We start from the raw sequence: 25,892 nt of genomic DNA on the forward strand, positions 1-25,892 counted from the left end.
CAAAAGTGATATGGTTCAAAAGACTTGAAAAGATCGACTTTGACAATAGACACATCCCATTGGGAAACAAACATGGAGGTTTGATGCTCACTTTTGTGGAAAATCCTTCCCAGTATGAATTGCACAATGACCAGAAGTCTAAAATTCTTGATGCATCTATTCAAGCAAGCTCAACTTTAGTTTTTGTTATTTTTGCAGTGCACCTGAAATCACAGAGGCCCTAAATTTGCACAGTTATTCAAATACCATATACATACTTGATTTAGTGTTTAGTTCCACATTAAATAAACCTTGACCTGGAAAAACAAACAGCTCAACTCATGTCCTTATTTATTTTCTGTTGTAATTTGTTGCGTGCCTGTACAGTGACACAGAGCTGGTGAGGTCTTGTTTTAGCTCCACACCACACTGGGAGGAGCAGAGCAGCAGATGGTCAGGTGCACACTGTCCCTTCACACTGGACACAACCACATTTCTCATTAAGACCGTGGACCTGAGCCAAACCTGGGGCTGGCTCGGCTTTAACCAAAGGTGGACTCTGTTAAAGGATACAGGGATATTTTTGTAACACTAATGATCTGGATTTTGGTTCAGTATTTAGCCACGTGAACCTCTACAACTAAACATATATGTCCATTAGTTTGACCTGGATTTTCTCTTCACTGTTCAAAGGTTTATACAGATTTTTTTTTAATATAATGAGCATTGCCAAAGCTGAGCCATTTGGTGTCACATACAACATACATACACCGTCATTTCTGGACTATTGAGTGCACCTGAATATAAGATGCAACAACTAAATTAAAATAAATAAAAAAAAATAAAAAATTACACATATATAGGCTGCACTTGTCTATAAACTACAGGTGTCCACGTTGTAACTTGAGATATTTACACATAAATATGATACACAGAGAGATAAAAAAAAACAAAAAAACAACAGTATTACAACAGGATTATCAGAGTACATCACTTGGTGCTCTCCTGTGCATGTCTCCTGCAGAAAGAGCCTCAGTCCTGTCTGGTTCATGTCAGTGTCTTGTAGGATTTCAGGAGATTTCAGACTCTCTCGGGGGCGGGGATAGGTGTATGGATCAGGTATGAGTGGATTTCCGGCGACTGAAGTTTAAGACATTTTCTCGTCATTTACTCACTCACCTGATTTAACACATACGGGTCATTAAGACGTATCCCTCTCACTAATGTTCATTTAGCATCATAACTTATTTTATCACACTGTGATAAACTGTTTTTGTGATGACAACGGCACTAACTAGAGTTGCAACTTCATGTGAACTGCACAGACAGCGGTGCTTTCTGCACTCAGGCTGTGGCACATCCCCTTTGTTCATAAACAAATAATCCATTCAAATATTCTCCGTATTGTTGTTTAAGCCGTAGGGTTCAAAGTGTGACAAAAAAGTATCGGCTTATAGTTCAAAAATTGTCCGATCATCAGGAAGTACACGTTGGCATGTTAGTTGTTGTTAGCTTTACCATGAAGGCAAATCCTCAAAATGGCTTCTGAGAATTGTGAAAGCTCTTATAAACTACGGTGAATTATTAGAATGGTCTGAATGCATAAGGTAAGTGAGGATTTACTGCAAACCTTTTAAAATGAATGTTTTTAAGACAGTAATAATCAGGTACAGTAATCAGACAGTAATATTTTTTAGGATTTCCAGTGTTTCCTCTGTAGGAGCCTCTGCATCAGGAGCGGAGGTCGGCTGTGGTCTGCGGGGTCTGTCCCGTGGGCTCCTGGTGGAAGGGTGGTGCTTGGGCTTTAGGTGCTTGGGCTTCATCTCTCCCCTTGACCCTGTGGTGGTCCCTGGTGGTGGTGGACGTCTCTCTGCTCCTGATGTAGACGGCTCCTCTGATGGTGCTTTCTCAACTGGTTCACCTGTATTCAGCCTCACATTTTACTATGTGCGGTCTTATGTATTTTAGCAGGTTAGTGTGTGTGTGAGTGTGTGTGTGCTTGTGTTTGTGCGTCTGTGTGTCTGGGTTGTTTGGTTGTGTGGGGTTGGGGGTGTGGGGGTTGGGTAAGTGGGTGGATGGAAATGTGGGATTGTTTTTAATCACTGTAAAGCACTTTGTGTTACATTTTGTATAAAAAGTGCTTTATAAATAAAGTTTGATTTGATTTGGGGTACAGTCATATTACTGTCATTTTTTTTTTTTTTTTGCCATTTCTGTGCCACAAGATAAACTAACAAAATGGATTATAGAGGTTTGCATTGCCCAAATACTGAACCAAATCCACATCATGAGTGGTACAGAAATATCCATGTATCCCTAAAAATATATGTCCATTAGTTTGACCTGGATTTTCTCTTCACTCTTCAAATGCTTATAATTATGTAGAGACATTTTAACTGGGAGCACTGAGCCAACATTTGAGCCATATTTAGTGACAGTGATAGTGACAGTGATATTTTGATATCTGGTAAACATGTTCCATCTCGTGACAGAGGAATGATTGATTTGGCAAAAACTGAAGGATGGTTCATTATTTCTTATAGGGACAATAAGTAACATGTGACCTACATGATTTACAGTAATAGAACGTTACAACATTTCTTTGGATAAAAGCAAGGCCAAATAAGAGTCAGGTTCTCAGTGCAATAAATACAGACAAAATGAAAAATAACTTTTGTTTTAGTCAATTTTATGGAAAAATGTTACATACTGTGGCTTTAACGGCGAGTACTGTCTTTGAAACTTGGATGCGCCCTCAGTTTAGTGCAGATCTGATCTTAACTTAAAGTCAAGTTATCCACACCAGGACTACATCATGACCAGACTGGGACTAAACCAGGACTAAATCCAGAAGTAAACCTGGACAAGACCAGGACTAAACCAGAATTAGAAAAGAAAGCAGCTCTACATCACGACTAAACCAGTACTAAACCAGGTCGACATTATGACTAAACAAGTAATCCTACTTTACTGAACCAAACCAGGACCAGAGTGAACCTTAAACCCTCTGTCTCTCCTTAGTGACGGCTGGGCAGACCGTGTGGAGGTGGTGGAGGGGTATGAGTTCGAAGCTTTAGGTGGGATCACAGTGAAACTTCATTCTGAAGAAGTCTCCTCCTTCGATGAGTATTTCCTGAAGCTGAAGCTGAGCTCAAACCACAGAAACCCCTGGTTCCCTGAGTTCTGGCAGCACCGGTTCCAGTGCCGTCTGCCCGGACACCCTCTGGAGAATACACACTACAGGAGGAACTGCTCAGGTACACACACACTCCTCATCTCACACAAGAGTGCAAATATTAGCTATGTGAGGTTTAACAGTGTGACCTGTGTGTGCAGTGAATAAAACTGATGTTTAAAGATGTTTTTATGTTGGTGCATTTCTCTGAAAACATGTTACCACATATTACTTGAGCTTTTAACCATGTTATAACATTTACTTGAAGTTGTATTTAGCTTAATTAATTATTGCTTCATTAATCCTGTTTAGTACATCCACTCCCTCTCAGTCTGAGAAATAACTTCCAGGTTTCCCAGGATTGTGACATCAGAGGTAGAAATACAGATGTCAACCTCATTCTTAGCATGTTGGACCATGTTGCTCTTATCAGTTGTGGATTTTATGTTTTTTTTTATATTTATATCCTTTGATTAACAGTTTATCATGAGTACAGGTAGGTGTGGTGATGTGATAAAACAGTGGTTCCTTCTTTGTCTTAAATATCCCCACACTTTGTCTGACACGCTGTAACACAGGCACGCAGCCAAATAAATCAATTAATTAAATTTCTTATTTTAATGCTATTGATGTTGAAATCCTCTAAAACATCCATAAAAATGTAAAATAGTACAGTAAAACATTTTATTCAATTCCACATTCTTTTTAAATCTGAAAGTTTCCAGTCCTTACATAACCTCAGTGTTCCCCACGCCCCTGGATATAAAACAGAATTATAGTAAGATGGTAAAATATTGCAGAAATATCAGAAATAAAGACATAGTTTTAGGAGTGAGTCTTCCTCTAACCGGAGTCTGTGACAGAGCCCAGGGCAGGTCCCAAACGCTCCTAAAAGTGGAGCAGCTCCAGTTAAATTTTGAATGAGACGCCACAGGCCGAGCTCATCCTCAGAGAAGTAACATTTGTCTCATATTGTCCATTTCTGACTCTGGACCAACAGTGGACCCTAAACTCGGTAAATAAAGACTTCTTATACTCACCAAGGAGATAAATACATACATTCATTTTAGCAACACGCATGTTTGGATTTCTTTTCTTTTTTTTTCTTCTTTTTTTTGCATAATTAGTTTATTTTTCTTTCTTTCTTTTTTTTTTTTTAAACAACACTTAAAGGTGTCCTAAGTAACTTTTCTGGTGACTGTCTCTGTGGGGAAAGGTAAATGTAATGCCTCACTGTGGTACATTCTTGGTAAAGCAATAACATCTCCATGGAGACAAGGTGGAAGGACCCACCACCAGAAAAATGACATAGTGCATCTTAATTTAGGGACCACTTATTAATTGCTTCCTTTTTATTATAATTATCTCTTAAAGGGCCCATCTCATGCAAAATCTAACTTTTCACAGTTTTCTACCTTCTAAGAGTGATGTGTGGGCCTTGTAATTGTCGCCCAAGTGCTTTTTAGATTGATTTGGCTTTTTTTTTTTTAACAGCTTGCAGCATATTTCTGCCATCCTCCCACGTGACAACGAACTAAAGCTGCTACAACGATGACGCGGCAGATACACCTATGACACGTTTGATGTAGCAGAAAGAACTTTGCACCCGCCCCCCTCCCCCACCTCCACCCCTCCACCCCGCCTCCACCCACTCACACACTGTCCTGTCTGCACCGTACAGGTCTGCTGTTCTGTGTTGCTTATCTTTATGTTTCACTTCAAACATGCTTTTTGTAACCATGTCCTCATGAAGAAAGTGCGTATTTGGCTGCGATGGCAGGTCGAAATTATTTGTCATGTCGACAGAAGAAGCAAGGCGTGTTAAGTGACTGGAGTTTATTTCTGGGAACACAGACAAAAAGGTCTTCAAGAATATTTTTGTTTGTGAGCGATACTTCACCAAAGATGCTTCAAGAACTACGGCTATTTTAAAACTGGACTTAGAACGAAGCAGAAGCGAAACTTTGGAAAAGGATGCTGTTCCCACGATACCGCTGTCCAGTGATGGTGATCCTAGATCTGTAAGGTTACTGCTAGTAAACCGCTGAAGAGAACTAAAAGCAAACTGTAGTGTTTATTTTTGAAGATTATCCCACATATCATTTCAATCTGCATGTCATCTCCCTTGTTCTACCTGTTTTAGTTTGACAAACATTACGTCGTCCTACGATATTACATTGATACTAACAACAGACTTAGGCCATCATTTTATTCTAGTGAGTCGTCTCCAATGTTTCTGCACGAGAACAAAATGGCGATTACACCTGAGTCATTACGACCTCTGATGTTTAGTGTCGCCTGTACAGATTATGACCACCTCATTTGATCAAACATTATTATAGGATTCAAGTTTGCCCAATTCTGCTTCTGTCTCCCCCTCCCTCCCTGAGATGGCGGAGGAAGGGCGGCTCACTCGTTGCCTACGTCACGTTTGGAGGGCGGAGCCTGTGCTTTCTCAGGGCGGGCGGGGGGAGGAGCAATAGTCGGCCTTTCATAGTTCCTGGTCTGTGACTGTCTCCAAGAAATCAGTAAGATTTCAGAACTATTGTGTAATGGATGTTCCAAAACCCAAATTGTGCTTGTTTATGTGTAGAAGATACAATGTGAAAAGAGTTATTTTGCATGAGATGGGCTTTTTAATTACCTCTTAGTTAACGATTTATATGTGGCCCCCAGACTTGAGTGTTACCCAAATAATACTTTTCTGGCATTCCACCAGTAATTAACATTATTATGACAGGCTTAGTTATATTTTTGCATGAAAAAACTTCAAAAATATAATATTTACTTCCAAGTTTCTTTCTAGTTGGCAGCTCTACCATTATATTATAAGCATGCTCCTATTATTTCTGTAGTTCTTAAGTCAAAAATTACACATTATTTAATTATGAGTCAATTTTGATTAATATTTTTTTATTTTTATATTTTTGTTTTATGATAGAACTCCGGAACGGTGAGTGGCTTCTCTTAAATGAAACAATAGCACTCCTCACTTTGGTAATATAAGTAGAAGTTGACTGATATTAATCTCTCTCTCTCAATATATATATATATTTTGTTGATATTCTTACCCGAAATTAACTCATGTAAGTAATTTTCATGTAAGTTCTCCCTCCTGTCACCTAATCACAACCTCCTACCTTTACTTCTGAACCAATCAAATCTCAAGGCATTTATATACTGTAAATACACTCTCTCTCCCCTTTTTCCTCTGGCCATTTCAGCTACAACTCTTCCACAGCAGCAGAACCATCAGCCTCCTCAGCTTCTCCATCTTCTCTTCACCTCCACCATTGTCCAGGCTGCCCTCAAGATTTGTTTCTGTCCTTTCAAAGTTCATCTATTCAAGTGGCCTTAAGAGTGATTTTATATTTCTTTTCAAATTTAATATCAGTCAACGTCTAATATATGAAGCTATTGGGGTGTTTCCTAAATGTTTTTGACCTTAACAGAGTTCAAATTCTCTACAGTTAAAAACAGCCCAATAACATTTAAGTGAGAGGATAATAAAAGATCAGCATTAACCTGCATGAAGCCACATATTTTATAGAGTTATCAGGACAGATCTGGTTTGGTTTAGACCTGCTTCAGTCCATTTTAGACCTGGTTAAGTTTTGTTTTAATCCACAGCCATGTATTTAAATCACATATTCAGGTATCTGCCATAGACACATTTTAAACATTCAGTCTTTAATTAGCGTTTGTTTGGTCCTGATTCAGTCCCAGTTTAGACCTGGTTTAAATCCTGCTTAAGTCCTGGTTGTACAATTCAAGTTTAATTCATGTAACTTTTCTAGTGGGGGGTGTTTTTTCTCAGAAATACCTTGAAAAACATTTACTGTGAGGGGGCTTGCTTCTCCACAGCTCTGACCTGTATAGATAAATCAGTGGAACATTACAGCCCCATCTCATTACAGTCTGGTGGCGGACCCCTTACCAGAAAAGTTACCGTACATAACACTGAACCTTTTAATGAATCAAATGTGGAAGTTTAAAAGCGTTTATAATAATGTTTTTATTTTAGAAACTTTTTTATTTCATTTGTGAGGGTTTGCTGTGAGCTGAAGTGACCCTTAGGTTGGTGCTCACTGCTTTAGAGTCTCATCATTAGTTTTTTTAAACCTGAAAATCACCTGGAAAGACCTGACAATATCTTTACTCTTCTATTATGTGATAAAATTATGGGTTTATCAGCGACTACACCACAGTGCACTTAAACCACATCAAATATTAAACAGGCTGCAGCTATTTCAGGTGAAGGTAAAACAGAGGCTCCTCTCATTTATTTTATTAGTCAAAACACTGACTAACTTAAGACTGTTGAGCTCTGGGCAAATGTGTTCCGCTCTCCTTTTTTTTAAAAAATGCAGTTTCAGTAAAGTTAAGAAAGCGTGTTTTTCAGGAGACATGCAAATTCCTCGTCTATGAGCATGTTATCATGATTTCCAAATCATTAGCACACTCACAGTTGTATTTTGATAGATTCATGCATGTTTGAGTAATCAGGTGTTGTCCTTCATTTGAACTTTAGGTAGGCTAATCAGAAAATGACTCACTTACCCCCTATCCCCGCCCACGTCCCTGCACTTATTTACAATTGTTAAAAAAAAGTGTATTTTCATGTGAGTGGCCCCACCACTTCAGAGTTGCATTTTATAGTAGTAAGCATCAGATTTACATGTTTTTATAGTAGTTAAAAAAGAAAACTGCATGGAAAGGTATAAAAGAATAGAGCAGTGAGCGGAGATTGGGGGTATTTGAAAGCAGACTTTTTTCTAAACATTCAAATCTCAAATGCAGGACAATATAGAGTTACTCAAACATGCATGAATCACTCAAAATACAACCATTTCACAAACTGTCCCTCTAACCTGGCCCCGTCTCCTCTGTGCACAGGGTATGAGAGTCTGGTGGATAACTACGTTCAGGACAGTAAAATGGGCTTCGTGATAAACGCCATCTACGCCATGGCCCACGGTCTGCAGGACATGCACGAGGAGCTGTGCCCGGGCCAGAGGGGGCTGTGCCAGGCCATGGAGCCCGTGGACGGCAGCCTCCTCCTGGACTTCCTCCTCCGCACCTCCTTCAGGGGCGTGTCCGGAGAAGACGTGTGGTTTGACGATAACGGGGACACTCCAGGAAGGTAAAACAACTCATCAGTAAAGGTGCACCATGTCACTTTTTGGTTGGGGGTTTGTCACCTGCTTGTGTCTTTGGAGATGTCATTGCTCTGCCTGGAATGTTCCACTGTCTGACTTTAAACAGCTCTACCCTACATATAATCAATTACAAGTCATTTTATAGCTCAAAAATACCTTTAACTTCTTGGGTTTTTTTCAAAGACAATACAGTAAAGTGCATTTACCTTGTTGACATGGTTCGGCTGCTAGCTGCAAGCTGATGGACCTGGCAGGTCGCTCAGGCTGACCACACCTACAGGAAGTAACAACAGCTCATATACGACACGTCACCACCAACACCGGTGACAGTTCTGAAGATGCTTGCAGCAGAAGTCGAAACATGTCAATGAGGTAAATACACTTTACTGTATTGTCTTTGAAAAGAACCCAAGAAGTTAAAGTACATAAGAAGACAAAATGAACATCTTTGGCACAAAAATACCTAAAAAAACAGGCTTTGTGACTGTGAGTGGGGTTGCCTCTCCACAGATCTGACCTCCAGACAAAGCAACAACATTTCCATGGAGAAAAGCATTTGATGGACCCTCCACCAGAAGTTACACAATGTTACAGTATCTCACATGTAACTAGGGCTGTGAAATTAAACACTCGTATGTGATTTTTTCCCCCCCATCTTATCTGAGGAAAATGCATCTTGCCCCTGTGCAGATATATTGTATAAGCAGCTCTTGGGGTCAGATTGAATTCCCTGTGTGCTGTTTGCATTTTATTGTCTGATAAGCAGGAAGTATTGGTTAGTATGCAGACTGTCTCTTAAAGTTTTGAAAAGCTCTTATAAACTCATCCTGGTGAATAATTAGAATGCTCAGAATGCATAAGGTAAGTGAGGAAGAACCTTGGACCACTGTAAACTAGTTCTGTTTCTCACATTTTTAGAAAAAAATAAATCAGTTTCAACACCTTTAAAGATGCATTCTGTAACTTTTCTGGATTAGGGAATGCCAACTTTTTATGTCCTTAGAGATACTTTGCCATAAATTTCCACAGCACGACATTAGGGTTGTCGAAAATAAGATACTGACACTGATCAATACTAATACTATTATCAAAACTAGAGACTCATTTGAGCAGGTTTTTATTCTAAATAATGACCTCTTCTGAATGTCTTTAGAATCTTGATTTTGAGCTGTATCAGAACAAGTATAAGCACATAGACTAGTATAGAATGTAAGATGATATAAAAGAAAACACCTTATTTTTCGGACTAGTCACTTTGGAGTATAAGTCGCAACCCTTGTATTAATAACAATAAAAGAGAGAACAACAGACTGTTAACGTCACATATGAACAGTTCTTCAGATAAACTATAACATAAACAACAGAACAGAACAAGTTTAACAAACTCTCCATCTCACTCCAAATCACTAAATCCATTCAATTCTTCATTCTCCTCGGTGTCACTGAACAACTCTGCCTCGACCTCTGGAGGTAAACAGAGCGCCGCTTCCTCTTCTGTGTCGCTGTCGTCAGACTCAGCATCAGTTCCAGTTAGAATTATTCAGGTCTTTCTGAATCCCGACAGGATGGTTTCAGTGTCACTGAAGTCCAGGCTTTGTCCATCATCCAGTGACTTCAGGAAAGTTTCATGGTGCATCTTCCCGATGTCACAAGTTTCTCTCTCACTCCAAACTTTCTTTCTGCTGCTCGATTATTGTTTTCAGCTGCAGATTTCACGACTTGCAGTTTGTAATCTGCAAAATCAGATTTTGTTTTTGGGGGCATTTGTGTTCAGTCTTCTCAGTCTGTCTTTATAAGTTTGTTTAAATGTTAAATGTTCAGTGGTGCAGAAGTAATGGTGCGATCGACTGACATGATACAGACAGAACAGAGGCTCTTTCTGCAGGAGACACTCACACACAAAACTAGAACCTCTCCACGCTTCAGTGTCAACATTTTAATATATAAGTCACATCGGAATATAAGTCACAGGAAACACACAAACCATGAAAAAAGTGAGATTTATAGTCCAAAAAATACGGCACTATTATTTAATGTTAAAAATCACATTCTATTCTCTGTCATTGTGGTGTCAGAATCAGTTTTGAGTGTTGAGTCTATTCTTTAGTATCGAAACTGAAATAACATTTTGGTAATGGCATCTTTTTGAACAATAAAAACATCCATCACTGAATCCACCTTATTCCGGAAGCTAACGTGGACGCCTTAATCAACAATGCTGATCTTGACAGCAAATACATTAAATGTGGACAATAAAGCCACAAAAAATGCTGTTTTGGAGTATTTAGAGACAAAAGTGGGCAGGGCAGGGCTGAATAAGTTGGATAAATGTAAGATAGACAGGTTTAGTTCTATATTATGGTACAGAAACATAATACATTTTAAAAACTAGAATGTCACAGCTGCCACCAAACCCCATTTTGACAGTTTTAAACCAGACACTTTGATCGGTGAGCTCATCTCTTTCCCTCCCATCACTGTAAAAGAATGAACTAGAAAAGTGACATTAATATTCTGTGTCAGTTCTGTGGTTTCTGGATTTTGTTCAATATAAATAAAAATTCCAGGCGGATTTCTGTACTTCCTGTTTTGACCTTCACAGATGACAGTTTGTTTTTAAGCCTTTTATCAGAGAGGAATACCAATAACAGCTGAAAGAGAAAATACTAAAGACTACACCAGCACTGACTGTAATTTCTAAAACAGATGCTCCTTTATGCATTATTCAGACTTTTTATATGACTTGTGGTGTTTTATCCTTGATTTTTCTTCATGTAGTGTGTGGCTTGTGAAAAGTGTGATTTAAATAAACTCCACTTAATTACTTTTCATTTACTAACTAAGAATTAGAAGTTCAGGTTTAGTCTCTGTTTTGATGTGGTGTGTGTCAGTAAATATGTCTTCTGTACCCTGTTATGTCCTGTTTTAGGTCCTGTCCAGCTTTAGTCTTGGCTTAGTCCTGGTTTACTTCTGGTTTTGTCCTGCTTTAGTCCTGCTTTAGTCCCTGTTTTGATGTATTGTGCTCTTTCCTTCCCGTCTTGTGTTGTAGGTATGAGATAATGAACTTCCAGCAGCTGGAGTCTGGGGTGTATGATTACATAAACATTGGGTCGTGGCACGAGGGCGCTCTGAGTCTGGACGATGACACGGTGATAAACCGCAGTGAGCAGGTCCGGTCTGTGTGCAGTGAGCCCTGCTCCAGAGGAGAGATCAAGGTAACACACAGGATAAGACTTAGATCAGACTGTTCCGATTACACACAGAGGAAACAGCACCATTCGACAAACCTGCATTATTCACATCATGAATAAAATACCAAATACCAAAAGCATTCTTAAATCATTTTAAATCATTTTGTTGCCCCCTGGCTTCCTTCTGAATTGGCCTGAATCATCGTAGACAGTACTTTTTACTACAAATGTGAGTAAGCCATTATAACGTCACATAACTTTGCAGTGCCCATACCATTAACTACATGATAAATAATGTTTCAAGCCTTTTTAAGGCTCTGTGAAAACTGTGTAAAATTACTCACTGTATTACAATAACACCAGTCTGGTGTTGTTGGTCTATGGAGGTACATTTGTTCCAAAACGTTTGAATGTGTAAATGTTGATTTATACACTTGTACACTAAAAGAAACATTGGTTTGGAGCAGAGTTAAAAGGAAGAAATGAGGCAAATGTGTGTATGAAACAGCAACGACTGAAAGTCTGTATTCATTCTGTTCAGGAAAGTCAAAGTGAAAGACGTTGTTATTTGTTTTAGTAAAACTAAATAATGGGAATATAACAGCAAACAACAATGAACAATGATGAGCCAGACTCATCCCTGCTGAACTTCACACATCAGACAAGATCAGGTGGTACGACTGCGATATGTAAATTCACTCACCCAACACAACATTATGTGAACAAAACTGATTTTTTTTTTATTGTAATTACTGTATATTTCATTTATATATGCAGTATATTTAATATGTTTTCAAGTTAAATATTTGTTTGCAGTAAAATGTGTTCTTTTCCAATGTTGCATTCCGGAATGTTGCATGTTGCATGGATCTCCATGGAGATCTGCCGTCTCCATGGAGATCTGCCGTCTCCATGGAGATTCTGTGGAACATCACTGGACTTTGTGACATCACAGTTTGTCTTGTGTAAGTTGGGAGATCAGCTCAGATTTCTTCACTTCGAACCAAACCTTTGTAGAAGACACATCTCAGAACGAGACACTTCAGCAAACACTTTACTCTGTCGACCGCCATGTCCGCACACATCTCCCTCATGTCGACCAACGGCTCCATGCCCCCCTTCAAACGTCTGTACAGCCTGGCACAGGGCCTGGGTTTGCCCGTCAAATTCATCGAGTCCACCACGGCGCCTCACCCCCGCCCCGTCTTCACCGTCCGAGCTTCGGTCGGGCCCTTCTGGGCAGAAACGCAAGGTCCCAACAAGAGAGAGGTGAAGACCAGGGCCTGTGTCATGGTGACAAACATAGTGGAGACGTATCAGAGGAACCACAGTGGCGCTTATGGCTACAGCTACACCAACAGCTACGCCCACCTCCCGCCCCACTGCCATCCAGACTTTGGTCTGAACAAAGACCCCTGCACTCGCCTGTCCGAGCTGCTCATGGCCCGCAAACACCCGCCCGCCCAGTACCGCCTGCTGGAGGGCGCGGTGACCCACACCCACTGGACCTTCTCCATGGAGGTGTCCGTGGACCAGCACACTGCGGTGGGCAAAGGGGGCTCCAAGAAGGAGGCCAGGAGGAGAGCGGCTGCAGTTCTGCTCCAGATGATGGGATACACAGTCCCAGAGGAGGAGCTGATCCCACCTGCTCCTCACCCCACAGCTGAACCTGCTCCTCAAACCTCAGCTGAACCTGCTCCTCAACCAGAGAACACTCTGGAGGAGCAGACCAGAGCTCTGCCTGCTCACATCTCTCCGGACTTCGGTCTGGAGAAGGATCCCACCACGCGCCTGTCTGAGCTGCAGATGATCCGCAGACAGAAGGTCGCTGAGTACCGCCTGGTGAGTGGGGAGCTGGTGAACAGCAGCTGGGTGTTCACTATGGAGGTGACCCTGGACCAGTTCACCGCCTCTGGCTCTGGACACACAAAGAAGGAGGCCAAGAGGAACGCGTCCACCTCACTGCTCCTCTTGATGGGCTTTAAAGTCCCAGACAAGGACCTTCCCCTGGAGAAACCTGAGGAATTCACTTCAGAGGAGTATTCAGAGGGCCAGTCCCTTCAAACAGCTTCAGTGAGCACAGAAGACACAGAGACACAGACGTCAGGAGAACGCTGTGAGACACTTTCAGATGTGAGCGTGAGTCCAGAGGCTCCACAGGAAACTCCAGACCAGGAGAACCAAGAGGAGAGCCACATTCCACAAACCACAGCTCAGGACAATCAGGAGGAGCAGCCACTGAACAGCTCAGACAGTGATGATGTGTCAGAAGAGACATCAGAAGAGAGCCACAGACACAGCTCTCATGAACCTGCCGAAGAGGCTCAGGTTTTTATAAACCCTGAGCCTGTTTCAAGTGACTGCTCCGAGGAACGCCAAACTCTGGGTGAGTTCCACAAAAGTTCAGTGGAAACTCAAACTGAGACCCAGGATCAAAAGGAGTCAGAGACACTAGAGACTCCAGAGGATACAGAGAGTCCAATGCAGGTTCAGATCCTGGAAGTATCAAAGGAGACCCAATGTCTGGACAACTCCAAGAGTCCAGAGGAGGATCAAAAACCAGAGGAGGCAGAGACTGCAGATGATGCAGAGAGTCCAACACCAGGAGAAACTGGACTCGAACAACAAAGTCCTGAGGAAGAGGAGATTCTCAGTATGTTTGACAACAGTTCAACTCCTGAAAATAACCAGACTCCAGAGCAGCTGGACATCAGCTCTGTGGAAGACCTCAGTCCAAGTGAGACACAAATTCAAGAAGACCAAACCCCTGAGAACACAGAGACACTGATGGAGGTCCAAAATCACCTCCAAACTGCAGACGAGACAAACCCAGAGGAGGTGCAGTTCCACACAGCAGAGAACATAACAGTAGAAGAAGAGTGTGAGAAGTTGGAGCCAGAAAGTCCAGCCTCAGCTCCAGAGCCCCCTGCAGCTCCTCAGGCCTCACAGACCCTGGGCTCAGTGGAAAGCCTGGTGATCCACGCTCTGGTGACAAAAACTGCTACAAAAGCTGCCCTCCAAAATGAGGTCCCACCACGATGCTTTAGTGCAGATTCTGGAGAAGGCTCTGGACCAGTTTATTGTCCCAGCTGAAGTTCACATCAAACCCAAAAACATCAAGAAGCTGGGCAAAGCTGGAGCCAGAGACCTGATCCATGAATACGGCTCTGCCTCCAAGCTCCTGGTCATGGCTCTGGGACCGGATCCCACAGACTTCCAGAAGGACGCCATGAAACATCTGAACTTTCATCTCAGCGCCTTCAGGAACCGGCCCAGAACTGTTCTGGCTCGGCTCTTTCCACAGTGGGACAAGCCCAAGAAGAGGGTCTGTTAGACAGCGCCCCCTGTGTCCTTTAAGAGTCACTCGTGTGGTAGAGAGGGGTCAAAGGTCGCTGGACACTTTTGAAATTGAGATGTTTCATTTCCATCCAGAGCTCATTTTAAGAGTCAAAACGCTGAATGGAAGTTGAAGTGTTTCCATTTCAAAAACTGTTCAGATGAAACCTGCGACTCCTTTTCTCCCACGAAACCAAACGAGGATCACACCGACTCACAGAGACACAACGCAACAAGTCTAATGATTAAAAAAAGAAATAAACATTTCCCCTCCCCCTAAATATTGTTATGTTTCTTGTGTTTCTCTGTTATGTTATGTCTTTTTCTCTCTAAAAGCAGCACTGTGTAACATTTCTGTAGAGGCACATCACCTGCATGCATGCTTTTTTTTTTTTTTTTTAGCAAAAATGTATTTAAAAAAAAATGTATTACATCAATTAATCACAATATTGAATTTTTATTTTATTTTTAAATTCACCCTATGCACATGTACAGCCTTGGAAACATTATAATCCTCTTTGTTTATCTGTTGACGTGAGCTCCAGGAGGTTACCAACATGATTTTGAAAAAGGATTATGTGAAGTATAAACATCTTGAGGAGGTAACAGTGCTCCAAGAGACTGAAGGCAGAACAGACTCAAAACAAACACTAACTGAAATGGAGGACCGATATATAGCTCCAAAAAAAAAAGAAACAAATCTGATCAAAGTTATAATGTTGTTTTCTTATCACAAACAAAGCTGCAGGTACAGAGAGAGGGGCCATAATATTCTCATGTAAGTCAGTTGAAGCCAGGGTCAGTAGAAGCCTGAAGAGCCACACTCGAATTTCCTATTTGATAAGTGGTTGCTTGTGCGTTAGCCTTGTCCATTTCTATACACTGTCTATGGGATTTCTGCACAAGCTCAAAGGAACTCAAATTTTACAACAACATGACTTTTTTAAGATTCTCTGTCAAACATAAATCTTACAAAAGTCGCTTGAGTGTGGCTGATGTTTGACCTGCATGTTTTGATCAGGCTGAGGAAACATGATTTTGTTTCATTTGTGGTGAAGCTCCTCCCTTGAGAATTCCCCAAAATATTGTGAGGGAAAATTCCAATGTAGCAGGACACAGGACAATTCCAGAAGCAGAGGACACTGCAGTGTGCGTCCTGGAGCACCGTGAGAGCTCATCTGGAGGGAAAACTTTTCATCCTTGTCATTGTAAACACGTTTGTGTTTGCATTTGAAATGAGAGTTTGTGTAAGGGCTGTTTGCATGAAACTAAGTGTTATCTACAGGTCTACAGGTCGATTTTTTACAACATATTTTGTAATGAAAAAGTGTCATCACTTGTGTCTACAGTGTGTGTGGCAATGTTGTACTGCCCTACCTGTTACCCAATGCATGTTGGGAAAGTCTGCTCTGAACTGTTCCATTACTCTATTACAGAGGAATAAGTTCTATCAGTACATGTAAGTGTGTACAGCACAGAGCAGATCGTCGTATTGTAATCATGTCTTATTCTTGTCTCTACAGACCCACACCAGTGCTTCATGAGTGGAATAAGTCTTGATAGTGTCCAGCTCCAAACAGACCGTGTGTCTCTGGACCTGAGCTGTTTGATTCATTTAAGACAATACAAAAAAGTGTGGAAAACCAAAGAGCGCTCCTGTGTACTTGTTTTTATTTAAAACCTTTAAGAACATTTGATGTTGCATATAAGCCTAGATGAAGTTGTGCAGACTGAATTAAATCATAAAAAACAAAATAATAATAAATATAAGGTTCATTTTCATGATTAGATACGATAAAATAAATATGTGTACTCAGCATGATTTAACCACACTTCATTCACTTGAGAAAGTGACGTTTGTGTTCTGAGATAATTATACATAGAGGGGACATTTCAAAGTCTAAACATAAGTTTTCTTGCACACAGCCACTTTCCATATTATTTTTACCCATATCCAGTGACTTTTTTTTTCAGTGTATAATGCTCTATAACCTAAACGTTTTGGAAGAAATGTACCTTCAGAGTGGTCCTCCACATGCTTTATGTTTCAGTATTTGTGGAAAAAAACAAAAACAACTTTGTACAGTCCTGGTCTGATCCATCTGTTCCTCCAGTGTGTGATTAACTTCAGGAAATCAAACATGTGACATAAACAGAAAGATAAAACTGTATTTTCTGATGTGACTTAGCCTTGTGTTCAAATGTAAAAGAGAAAGTGATCTACATAAACACATGTTCATACTCTTCATTAAAAAGTAGTTATGTAGTTTGTCCAGAAGGTTTTAAGATGTCAGAATAATGCACACAGTCTACACCTGAATCTAAAGATGTGAGCGCTGGACCAGTCCCCCTGTGGTCTGTGGAACTAAACATGAGGGCAGCTCCCTCACACAGCAGCATATTGTTCCCACACTTTAAACATGAAATAAACATGTGACACACATGGAATCTGTGCTCGAAAAGGATCAATAATACAAGAGCAGCAGAAGAGAAGAGCAAAGCCCCTTTCTGACTCTTCAATAATAAAACACGGGTTTCCTTTAGTATAGAGGTCTTCAACGTTTTTCAGGCCAGGGACCCCCAAGATGATGGAGCAGGGACCCCCGACTATATATATGGAATACAATTGTGTTTTATATGATATATCAATTAAAATAATAAATGAATTTTACGTGATTATATTATATTATATTACATTTAGCATGATATGTGTTTTATATGAAACTGTTCTGTTTCAGGTGATCAGAAAAGGGGAGGTGAGCTGCTGCTGGATCTGTACTCCCTGTAAAGACAATGAGTTTGTGCAGGATGAGTTCACGTGTAAAGCCTGTGAGCTCGGCTGGTGGCCCAACGAACTACTGGAAGGTAACTGTCTTTATCCTGTCTTTCTTCTGTCTTTATTCAGTACAGACTGTGTGCACAGTGTCCTCTGTCATCCTCTACTAGTCTATGTGCTCTTCTACTTGTGTTACCCTCCCAGACCTCCAGTTCTGTGACTTGTTTTGTGTGTTTCAATTTCTTATTGTTCACCTGGAATCCTGCTGTGAGAACCCTGGTCCCTGATTGGTGAATTACCTCCACCTTCCTCTCCCTCACTCCTGTGACTCACATTCTCTCTCTCTCTTTCTCACCTGTTCCATACTTTCTCTCCTCTCGCCCTATTTCCCCTCTCTCCCTTCCTCTTCTCTCTCTCTCTCTCACCCGCACTTCTGTCTCTCACCTCTTCTGGACTCTCTTCCTATTTCCTCTCTTTCCTTCCACTCGCTTGTCTCACTCCATGCCTTTCCCTCTTTTTTACTCTCTTTCTCTCTCACCCTCGTTCCTGTCTCTCACGTTCACCTCTTCTGTCCTCTCTTCCTCTTTCCTTTCTCCTTCTTTTTCTTTCACTCTCTCCCCCTCTTCTCTCACCACACCACCACAACACCACACCTCTCTCCCTCTTCTTTGCCCTTCCTCTCCCTCGTGGCTCACATTCTTTCTCTCTCTTTCACCTGTTCCACACTCTCTCTCCTTTCGCCCTATTTCCTCTCTCTCCTTCTTCCAGTTTCTCTTCTCTCCCTCTTTTTTGCCCTCTCTCTCTCTCTCTCTCTCTCACCTTTCCTGTCCTCTCTTCCTATTTCCTCTCTTTCCTTCCCTCTCTCTCAGTCACCCTTCATCTCCCTCTCTTCGGTGACTCAGAACCTTCTCTCTCTTTCTCTCTCTCTCTCGCCTCTCATCCTATTTCCTCTCTTTCCTTTCCCCTTTCTTCTTTTACCCTCCGTCTCCCTCGCTCCTGTGGTTCAGATCCTCTCTCTCTCTCTCTCTCTGTCTCTTTCACCTGTTCCACACTCCCTCTCCTCTCGCCCTATTTCCTCTCTTTCCTTCCCTCTCTCTCTCTCTCTTTTACTCTCCGTCTCCCTCGCTCCTGTGGCTCCTCAGCTCCATTCATCATCTTCAAATCTTTGGCCCATTTTACAAACGCTCTGCTGCGATTTCAAAGACACGCACTTGTGGGAAAGTCACGCCACCACCACATAAGAACAAGAAAAAAAAAAAAAAAAGGTACATCATGTAACTTTTCAGATGAAGGATACATCACTTGCTTCTACATCCTACATTACTTTTTGGGCGAAGTGTTCTTTAGTATGGCATTAAACTCATCTTTCTCCGTAGAAAATAGCGACAGAAAAAACAAAAAAAACATCTTCACGGCTCACCTTTCTCCAGAAAAGTTCCATGATGCATCTTTAAAGTAGTTCTGACAGATGAAGGTCATTTAAAAACCATCGAGCAGGAGGATTTCGCTGTATTCTTGCTCCACAAACTGAATCTGAATCCCACACTAGTTGAACTGAGTATAAATGTTTTTGATGTTTTTGTCCTTAGAACATTTCATAATAAGTATTGATAATTGTAATTGATTGTTTTTTCCGTACTGTGTCGTTTAAGCCCCATTAGCGGCGCGTCTGTCCCTCTGCAGTGGCCCCTCCTCTGACTACGGCCACGACTCAGAAAAGGGGATATTTATAGTTGTGCTGAAAACCTACTTTACACTTAGAGGCTCACATTTATTTGATGATTTTGTCTCTCAGTGAAGATCTAAAACCACTTCCACCTTCCACCTGTTCATTTACAGTAATTACTCCAGCTTCTGCATGGGCATGGGACAATACAGACGATTATCATGGCCAAAAGAATTGTGATTAACAATGATATCATGATAATAATGCTAATAAAACTTAATGACGGTTTAAACATGTTATGGATATGAATAATGATGAATATTATGAATAGGTTCCATATTTATACAACTGTTTAAATGTTGTACTTTGTTATAACCAGTGTTGCCACTAACGCACTACTTAGTACCACGTTACTGTAGTCCGACTACTTTTTTCAGTAACAAGTGTCTAACGCAGTCCTATTTCTAAACCAGTAATCAGATTTAAGTTACTTATCTACAGTGTTGGGGAGTAACAGATTACATGTACCAGTGTTACGTAATCAGAGTACAAATTATGAGTAACTATATTCAGTTACAGTTACTGTTTCAGTGAACTGGATTACATGTCGGTATTTTCCACAACAATAAGCGCGATGTAAACGTCTTGTTAATTTTGGTGGTGTCAGTCACTCATTGGACGAGGTCGTTAATAATCGTCGTTGTTAATAATCTGATTCTGCATAATTTTGTGTAAAAAACATCAAATATCACAGATTTTTACTGGACTGGCACCTTTATGTTTGTACTGAAAGTTTTTTTTTTTTTTTTTTTAATAAACAATATGACACTAACAGTAGGTGCACATAATTTAAAGCAGCAGTGATTTCATATAGAAATCATTTCTCTATCAATAATATTTTTAATACGGTTAAGGAAAGACTGGGCTTTGTATTTTCTTTTAAAAGACAAAACATCTTATGTTAAGATTTCCTCGTCTTTGCTTCTCTACAGTAAACAAAAGTCTGTTCATGGAGACTTGGGGTCAAGAACCAGTTTGAAGAGAACAAACATTAATTTTCAGGATGTGGTCGCTACACTTGTAGTTTTAAAAAGCATGACAATATCAACTAATCCAAAGTGTTCAGATTACATTACTCACTTTAAGTAACTTAATGGATTCCATTACAAACTACATTTTGGGGTATGTAATCTGTAATCTGTAGGGGAATACATTTTAAAAGTCACCTTCCCTACACTGTTTATCTAATACACTGTGCGTTACTATTTTGGGGTTTCAGGGCGACGTAGGTTATTTATTTATTTTTATTTTTTGGCGACGTGGGTTAAGTGACCCCAAAGATCGTATAAATTGTCTCTGGTGAAACATTTCCTATGATGTTACATCATCTCCACTCCGCCGCCAGTCAGATGTGAACACTGGAGGGAGAGAGGTACGACTTTTGCAGCTGGAAATACAAACATTATTTTAATTTTATTTCAGCTAAGGATGGCAACATAAAGGCTGGTTGTTCACTCTGTGCTGGAGACAAAGTGACTTCAAGAAAACAACATCAAACCTAAAGAAACATCTAGAGACACAGCACGGCACAACCACGATAACAGAGCAGCAAGAAAACAGTAACATAAAGTAACTTGTAATCTAACTTAGTTACTTTTAAAAGCAAGTAGTCAGTAACTTAACTAAGTTATTTATTAAAGAGTAGTCAGATTACTATTTCAAAGTAACTATGGCAACACTAGATATAAGTGAAAATAACAGTGATCTAGAAGTGTCTTTTTTCTGCCCATTCTGGTGATTTATGATTTGAGATTCTCACGATTGTGTAAACTGTCCCAGGATGATGACTGTCTGTCCTTTTTAAGACAGTAAATGATATTATTGTTTATTGTCCCGTCCTTACCTCTTCATGTACACTCTAACGAGTCCCCGTGCCTCTGATTGACAAACACTGGATTAAGTTCAGTTGACGTTCATACACATTGGTAGATTTGTTTTGTGTGAATTATCAGATTTGGAGTCAAAACACAAACATGACAAGAAATGACAGAGTAAAAGGTCATATGAGGCTATTTTCAGATCTCTGTTCTAATGTCATTTCCTCATCACACACAGACCTGCAGTTGTGTTTTGTTTCACTCACATGTTTAACACACAAACCCTGCACATTTTGTTCTTCTCTCAAATTGAAAGCACTCTGTTCCACCTTGTGATGTCATGTGGTCATATAGGAACTCCACACATCTTCACTAGAATCATTTGGATAGTTTCATCCCTGGAGTTGCCAGTCTCTACTGAACTAAAGGGAAAAGGAGCTGTTCACTTTGAAAACTACCACAACATGACATCACAAGGTGGAGCAGAGCATTCTGAGTTTTAGGGATGTAGACAGGCTAATAATAAAGGGTTACTGTATTTTCCGGTTGCACCAGCCAAAAAATGTGTAATGAAGATGAATAAAACATATATAAGTTGCACTTTTTGGGGAAGCTTATTTTATAACATCAGAAAACAGGAACCGACATTTCCTGTGTAAAGTCAAGTTCTAGTAACAACAATAGAAGAGAGAACAACAGACTGTTAACGTCACATATGAACAGTTCTTCAGATAAACTATAAGTAAGTAAGTAAGTCTTTATTTATATAGCGCTTTCACAGACATTTTCTGTCCCCAAAGACAGAGCATTATTCAGCATTATTCATTCAGCATTCATTCATACAGCATTATTCATTCACTCTATACCTGGTGATGGTAAACTGCTGTTGTACCCACAGCTGCCCTGGGGCAGACTGACAGAAGCACAGATGCCATGACACTCGGCGCCATCGGTCCCTCCGACCACCACCATCACTCACACTCACACACGCACACACACATACACACATACACACATACACACACACACACACACACACACACACACACACACACACCACTTTCATACTAGGCAATGAGGTTGAAGTGTCTTGCCTGAGGACACAATGACTGAATTGATTGTATTTAACTGATCTTGACTATCAACTGTTCATGGAGACCTGTATAATGTTTTGGCATGAGTGCTAGCCACTCGGCCACCGTGCCGTTTATAACATAAACAACAGAACAGATCAAGTTTACCAAACTCTCCATCTCACTCCAAATCACTAAATCTATTGAATTCTTCATCCTCGATGTCACTTCTGAACAACTCCACGACCTCTGGAGGTAAACAGAGCGCCGCTTCCTCTTCTGTGTCGCTGTCGTCAGACTCAGCATCAGTTCCAGTTAGAATTATTCGGGTCTTTCTGAATCTCGACAGGATGATTTCAGTGTCACTGAAGTCCAGGCTTTGTCCATCATCCAGTGACTTCAGGAAAGTTTCATGGTGCATCCTCCTGGTGTCACACGTTTCTCTCTCACTCCAAACTTTCTTTCTGCTGCTCGATTTGTGTTTTCAGCTGCAAATTTCACGACTTGCAGTTTGTAATCTGCAAAATCTGATTTTGTTTTTTGGAGGCATTTGTGTTCAGTCTTGTCAGTCGTCTTTTTAAGTTTGTTTAAATATTAAGTGTTCAGTGGTGCAGAAGTAATGGTGCAATCGACTGACATGATACAGACAGAACAGAGGCTCTTTTTGCAGGAGACATGTGCAGTAGAGTGAAGTGACAGTGGTGCAGGAGGAACAGGAGCAGCAGATACTCACACACAAGACTAGAACCTCTCACCACTTCACTCTCAACATTTTAATATATAAGTCACAGGAAACACCCAAACCATGAAAAAAAGTGACACTTACAGTCCGAAAAATACCGTACTTAATCATTGTGTAAATGAAACAAAACACATCTCCAGGTCTGTTTTTGAAGAGATAACAACATGGCTCAACAAAGCTCACAAAATTCAACTGTGCATAAGATAGGACCATTAAAATGTTGGCACACAGAACTGCACACTAGAATAAGATGGGATATTTTGTTGTTTGTGGAGGAGATCATTTGTTTTGGATCCCGAATACACACTTCACCAATACTTTATTAGTCACGCATGGACCATCCATATCAAAACATATTTGGCTGACACAAAACACAAAGGACGCAAGAGCAAGGAAATGATGGTACTTCAAAAAAATTACAGACTTTGCAAATTTGCAAATTGTGTCTAGGGGTGTCAAATTATCGTGTTAATTGCGATTCATTAATTACAGTCATATTTAGCGCGTTATGTTTTTGAATCGCGTTAATCTTATTTTAAATTTCTAACTTTACTGTTTCTGTATGCGAGTTGCCTTATTATAAAATCTGTTTTTATGAGTTGTTGGCTCCCGCACTGTACAGTCCTGCTCCGCTCACTCCCGCAAAGAATTGTAATTTTCATTCCCGTTATCACCGCATCTGTGATAAACCTGCACATGTCTGATCTCTGAAAACATCACACGACACACGGAACAGACTCACCATCACCATCAACATCCCTCTGTCACAGAAAGAACACTCATATTCCACTGAGTGGTGTCCTTTAGTCACATAGGAGCTGAACCACATCAATGCACAAGAGTGTTTTTTTTTTTTTTCTTTTGCTTAGATTATGCAAATTAGCCATGCAGTTTTAAGTTTGGCTTCTGTGAGACTTGAGCAAATCTGCATAATGTCAAACAGGCTGATGTGACTCTAGAGTGGTTATGGTTTAAGCTATATGTTGTAAAGTTGAGTTTATTTATGCAGATTAGTAACAGTAATAATAATTATGATAATTCTAACATAAAAACGTTAATGATTAATCGAAAATCTATCATTAATTCTCCCGACGATTGATTAATAAAATTTCATGGAATGCCCATCCCTAATGGGGCGTTCACTTTCTTAAGTTCTGTCAAACACAGAGAAGCGGAAAGGAATTGTCTAAAATGTGTGCAAGATTAAACCACATCTGCATGTTTAGGCTGCTTAAAATGTTTTCATTAATGCCAAAATAAAATATCCAGTACAAATGATAGGCATGATAGGCAAACAATCATTTGTATATTTTATTTTACACTTATATTTAGTTTGTGGGACTGTAGTTTGTGCACACACACAGTTAAAGTTTGACAAAAGAACACAGCGGAATGTAAATGACTGCATCTGTTAAAGTTTGTTAAACAATAACTGACTTTATAAAGTCACTTTTTCTGTTCTATATCAGTCTGTTGATCGGCCACAATAATGTAATACTGAATTTAAATGAAAATACCTCAAGTTGAGTTTTTCTCAGCAATTTATAGATGAGATTAAAAAGAGATTATTTAGATTAATTACAGATCATAATTCATTAATCTCTCCATTTTTAATCACTTGACAGCATTAATTGTGTCCAATTCTTTTTTAGAGTTTTAAATCGCTGCTGAAAATGCACTTTTTTGAGTTTTTGAGTTGATTTTCTATAGATTTCTCTGTGTTCTTAGCCTTGTTTTATTGCGTGTGCTCGTGTTTTATTCTTAGATTGTTTTTTTATCTGTTTTCTTAAGCATTTTTTGGGGCATTACTGTCCTTGATCTTGACCATTCAAATTGTGATTTTGATTCCATTACAATAATTTTTTTCACCTCTATTTTGCATATAACTGATTTCTCCTCCACTTTTCTTCTTCTTCTTCTTCTCTTTTTTAGGCTGTGAGCCCATCCCTCTGCGTTACCTGGAGTGGGGCAACCCTGAGTCCATCATCCAGGTGGTCTTCAGCTGTCTGGGCATTTTAGTCACCTCTTTCGTCGCTCTGGTTTTTGTCGTTTACCGGGACACGCCGGTCGTCAAATCCTCCAGCCGTGAACTCTGCTACATCATTCTGGCCGGCATCTTTCTGGGTTACCTCTGCCCCTTCACGCTCATCGCACGCCCAACTATTGTCTCCTGCTATCTTCAGCGCATTTTAGTTGGACTGTCCGCTTCTATGTGCTACTCCGCTTTGGTGACGAAAACCAACCGGATTGCGAGGATTCTGGCCGGAAGCAAGAAGAAAATCTGCACCAGGAAACCGAGATTTATGAGCGCGTGGGCCCAAGTTGTGATCGCGTCAATCCTCATAAGCCTGCAGTTGAGCTTAGAGATCACGCTGATAGTTATGGAACCTCCAGAACCCGTCAAATCCTACCCAAGTATCCGAGAAGTTTTCCTAATTTGCAATACAAGTAACTTAGTTGTTGTAGCACCTCTCGGCTACAACGGTTTGCTGATTTTGAGCTGTACCTACTACGCTTTCAAAACTCGTAATGTACCTGCTAATTTCAACGAAGCAAAGTACATCGCGTTCACAATGTACACAACCTGCATCATCTGGCTCGCTTTTGTGCCTATCTATTTCGGCAGTAACTATAAGATCATAACCACGTCGTTTTCGGTCAGTTTAAGTGTTACCGTGGCGTTGGGTTGTATGTTTACGCCAAAAATGTACATTATAATCGCCAAACCGGAGAGGAATGTTCGGAGCGCGTTCACGACTTCGGATGCGGTCCGGATGCACGTTGGAGACGGGAAAATCGCCTGCAGGAGCAACAGTCTCCTCAGTATGTTCAAGAGGAAAAAGAACACCAGCAACGGAAGGTGAGTCATACTGTGAAATTAAAGGTGCATTGTGTAACTTTTCCGGTGGAGGGTCCGT

At 40.5% G+C, this 25,892-nt stretch overlaps 1 protein-coding gene across 1 annotated transcript in view; it reads left to right on the top strand.

The window, feature by feature from the left end:
• grm1b (glutamate receptor, metabotropic 1b) overlaps positions 1-25,892 on the top strand; it is a 44,449-nt gene that overhangs the window by 13,149 nt on the left and 5,408 nt on the right. Inside the window, exons 6-10 of the mRNA XM_020937961.2 lie at positions 3,001-3,236; positions 8,051-8,297; positions 11,363-11,528; positions 17,579-17,705; positions 24,907-25,834. Coding sequence (XP_020793620.2) covers positions 3,001-3,236; positions 8,051-8,297; positions 11,363-11,528; positions 17,579-17,705; positions 24,907-25,834 — 1,704 coding nt within the window. The remainder of the gene's footprint in view (positions 1-3,000; positions 3,237-8,050; positions 8,298-11,362; positions 11,529-17,578; positions 17,706-24,906; positions 25,835-25,892) is intronic.

Source organism: Boleophthalmus pectinirostris, unplaced genomic scaffold, assembly GCF_026225935.1.
Source record: "Boleophthalmus pectinirostris isolate CB_2022bp ecotype Guang Dong unplaced genomic scaffold, ASM2622593v1 HiC_scaffold_10, whole genome shotgun sequence".
Lineage (NCBI taxonomy): Eukaryota > Metazoa > Chordata > Actinopteri > Gobiiformes > Gobiidae > Boleophthalmus > Boleophthalmus pectinirostris.